At 38.7% G+C, this 4,218-nt stretch overlaps 1 protein-coding gene across 1 annotated transcript; it reads left to right on the plus strand.

Annotated features, from left to right (window-relative positions):
- Window positions 1-430: 430 nt before the first annotated feature.
- Window positions 431-1,021, plus strand: LOC107063232 (uncharacterized). The gene has a single exon (XM_015314842.1). It carries the CDS (start codon window positions 431-433, stop codon window positions 1,019-1,021), a length of 591 nt encoding a protein of 196 aa, XP_015170328.1.
- Window positions 1,022-4,218: the final 3,197 nt, after the last annotated feature.

A 4,218-nucleotide genomic window follows, 5' to 3' on the forward strand; every position in this document is an offset into this window, starting at 1 on the left:
TTTTCAAATATGAAAGAAGAAGTGCCTGACAGGAATGAATGTTTGCGAACGATTTCACCAAATTGGAGCATCATAACAAGAACATTTTACTAAAGATAATGGATGTACAACCGCTATTAGTGCATTAATTAGTGTTTACTACTTACTATAGTATAAGTCTTTAGTTACTGTAGTTTTACTCTTTTTGTTGCTGCTTTTCTTTACTGTTTACTAAGTCTTTAGCAGGTAATTAGGATTATCTTTATATCCCCATTTTATGGAGTTAGCTTAGGATATTGTTAGACTCAATCGTGTATATCAAGCTGTAACATTCCATCCATAAGCAATTAAGTTCTTCTGCAGCTTATCTTGTTTCTTTATGGTATCAAGAGCCACAATAAGCTCTAACTAGTAAGATCCTATATTTTCTTTCCTCTCCCAACCTCCACAAATGGGCGACACTTCTCGAGTTGTCACCGCACATACAAACATCAGAGTGATAATCATTCAATTCAATCCGGCATCCCAATTGCCTATCAAATTACATGGCAGCCAGAACTATTCAACTTGTAAGGCAAAATTTTCGATGCTTATGGATGGTCATGATCTATATGGCCATCTTGATGGGTCTGCTCCCTCCCCCTCTCGCATAATCACAACTGGTATAGTCCCTAGTGTGAATCCTATATTTTCTTTTTGGTTTTGCCAGGACCAACTTATTCAGAACACACTTATGGCATCAGTTGATCCCACAATTGTCACAACTGGTGCAGCCTCTAACTCGGCAAAAATTGCATGGGATGCATTATACACAACCTATGCGAATAAGTCCCAAACTAGAATTTTCAGTTTGCGTGATCGACTTATGCAATTGACCAAAGACTCCCAACTAGTCACCGAATATTTGCAAAATATTCGATCTATTTCTGATGAACTCTCTATTGTTGGTGTCCTAGTTACCAACTCTGAACTTATTGTTAATATCCTGAGTGGTTTGGGCCCAGAGTTTCATGAGATTTCCGCTTGCAATCCGGGCTTGTGAGTCTACTATTACTTATGAAGAACTCTATGAAAAGCTATTGGATCATGAGTTTTTCATTTACCATGAAGAGTCCAAGACAACTCCCAACCATATTACTGCTGCAACTGCTATTTCCACCAAGTCTAGTCATCCCAACTCTCGGCACACTCGTCGTTCCAACAAGGGCACTCACAACAACAAATAATGGTGGTCCAACAATCGTTTACCTACACCCAATCAGTGTCGATCTTCTCCCACCACCAACTCTTATGATGGTTTTCTCTGCCAATTGTGCAACAACGATGATCATGTTGCAAATGTTTGTCGATCCTAATCTCACAATCATTTTGAGGCAAAGGCCAACTATGTTTCAGGATTACAGGCATATACAAATCCCTGGATTGTTGACTCTATCACATCTCATCATATCACTACTAACCCTCACAACTTGCAAGCATACAATGACATGGAGAATGTCTCCATGGGGTATGGTAACAAAATTTCAATAACTGACATTGGTTCAACTCAATTACATGCCTCAAATAAGGCTTTCCAACTTTCTGATGCTCTATGTGCACTTACCATGAAGTGCAACTTACTTTTAGTTTCTAAGTTTTGTCAAGATAATCTCACTTCTGTTGAATTTTTTCCTTTTCATTTTTGTGTGAAGGACCTGAACACACGGAATCCTTTGGTGCTAGGTCAGAGTAGAGACGGTCTGTATAAGTGGCCCACTTCACCTTCCTTGCCTTTACCAAAAGCAATTGCTGCCTACACGAATTCTTACTCCAGGCTCACTTGGCATCGTTAATTGGGTCATCCGCACGCAAGAGTTTTAAATTTGTTTTAAATAAATTCTCGCTTCCTTGTTCACGCGAAAAAATTTCAGTTTGTAATTCATGTTCATCAAATAAAGCTCATCGGCATCCCTTTCAACAACTTACACTATCAAGTACCAAACCATTTCAAACCATTTTCAGTGATTTGTGGGGCCCTTCTCCAGTTTTATCAATTGACAAAAAATTAGCCTACTGTATTTTTGTTGACCAACATACCAAATTCATTTGGCTTTATACCTTGATAAAAAACTGAGGTTAAAGAACTTTTCCAAAACTTTCAAGTTTTAATGGAACATCATTTCAATGCAAAAGTTCTTTCTCTATATATTGATGGTGGTGGAGAATATAAAACTCTTGATCCATACCTATGCTCTCAAGGTATTGAACATATTTTAGCTCCTCCATACACCCCTCAACGAGTTGCTATTGCCGCATGTCGACATAGACATATTGTTGAAACGACAAGAACTTTACTCCATGAAGCTTCCCTCCCACCAACCCTTTGGTCGTTTGCCTGTCAACAGGCGGTTTACCTCATCAATCGCTTACCTACCTCACTTTTTCAGAATCAATCACCTTTGCATATGCTATTTGGTAAAAATTCAGATTACGCCCAATTAATATTTTTTGGGTGGTTCTGTTATCCATGGCTCAAACCATACTCGAAGAATAAAGTACAGTCGAGATCGACGCCTTGAGTTTATTTGGGGTTTTCGTCCAATTATCATTGTCATCAATGTTTTGATCTAAAATTTAACAAAATGTATTTGTCTCGAGATGTCAAATTTTTTGAAAGTGTTTTTCCTTTTCATAATATGTTTTCAAAGCTTTCCTCATAGTTTACAACTTTTGCCTGGGAAAACCTAGTTGAACCTACCCAGGTTAGGTCTCCTATATCTTCTCTAATAGCTTGTACATATTTACTGCCCTCTATTATTTTACCCAATGTAGATACCATCAAGTACACGCATGAAGCTGTCTCTTCCGGCTGCGCTCCAACAGGGTCTGCAATTTCAGGTAGTTCTCCTACTTCTTCTCCTCCACTATCTTATCTTCCTCATGCCCAAGCACATTCTATACCCCCGTCGCCAACTCAACTACCATCCACATCCAATCAACAACCACCGAAACCTCTAATTCAATTTGTTTACTCTCGTCGCTCCACTCAACTGGCACAACAGAACACATCTGCTCCAGCCTTGCCTACCCCATCCCCTTTTCATCTGCCTCAAAATCGAGTCGTCACCCGTTCACAACACAATATCCATAAACCAAAGCATGTTTTCTATTACATGACCCAAGTAACACCTCCATTCACTCCCACCACCTTCGATCATGCCACCAAAAACATAGAGTGGCAGACTGCTATGAAAGTTGAGTTTGATGCACTGTGTAAAAATCAAACGTGGTAATTGGTGCTGCATGATCCATCTAAAAATGTCATTGCTTGTAAATGGTTCTATGATGAGACCACGATTTGGACTCATTTAGGCCTTGTTTTTTTAATTGAATTAGTGTTGTCAAATGCATATTTTGTCTCAATAACTGATCTAAATGCTTCAATTTCAGGTATTTAAACTTAGAGACAGAAGTGTGGATACTATCGTGCAAAAAGGAACAAAGTGGCTGAATGAAGGAAAAAAAGACGGCCTGACGATCGCCTAATCCATTAGGTGAATCATCGAAAGGCCTACAATCTCGCCTTTTGTTCATGTGTGCTGAGCCATGAAGGGAAAGATCAAGTTGGTGATGAAATGGAGCAGTCGACGTGTCGTCGAGTAGTTCCGCAAAGCAGTACTCTATCGCCCAATGATCCAGGACGCAAAGATGTTGAAGGCAATTGCTGAAAGATGATGAAGCAGACCAAAGGGTGGATCGCCGAATGGGTCGGCGATCCCTACTAACTGTGCCGAATGGATCCTTCACAGCACACTTTCTGAAAACTATAAATACCAGTTGAAGTTTTTACTTTAGTATCAAGTATTCTAGTCTCAAGTTTTATATTCAGACTAAGAATATTTTCAAGTTTGGAGAGGGTTTTGAAGAACTTGAAGATGCAAAGGGTTTCAACTCCAAGATTTTGACTTACAGATTCTTCACTCTTTACTCATTTTGAGACTTAAATCTTCATATCTATTTGAATGCAAACTCATATTGGTATAAATTTCTATCTCTTTTACATGTCTAGCTAAAATTCCGATTCTTGGGGTGTGATTTTGTGAATATGGGTTACATTATCTGTTGGGTCTTGCTTGTTGATGATATATTTGTTGTTTAGATGTAATTTCGTTTAGTAGTTATGGTGGAACTTAATGAAATTGTAGTTGCAAATACGATTTCACCTTTGTGTTTTTGTCTTGCTAGAGACAGATGTGGTAA

Source organism: Solanum tuberosum, unplaced genomic scaffold (genome assembly GCF_000226075.1).
Source record: "Solanum tuberosum cultivar DM 1-3 516 R44 unplaced genomic scaffold, SolTub_3.0 scf00016, whole genome shotgun sequence".
Lineage (NCBI taxonomy): Eukaryota > Viridiplantae > Streptophyta > Magnoliopsida > Solanales > Solanaceae > Solanum > Solanum tuberosum.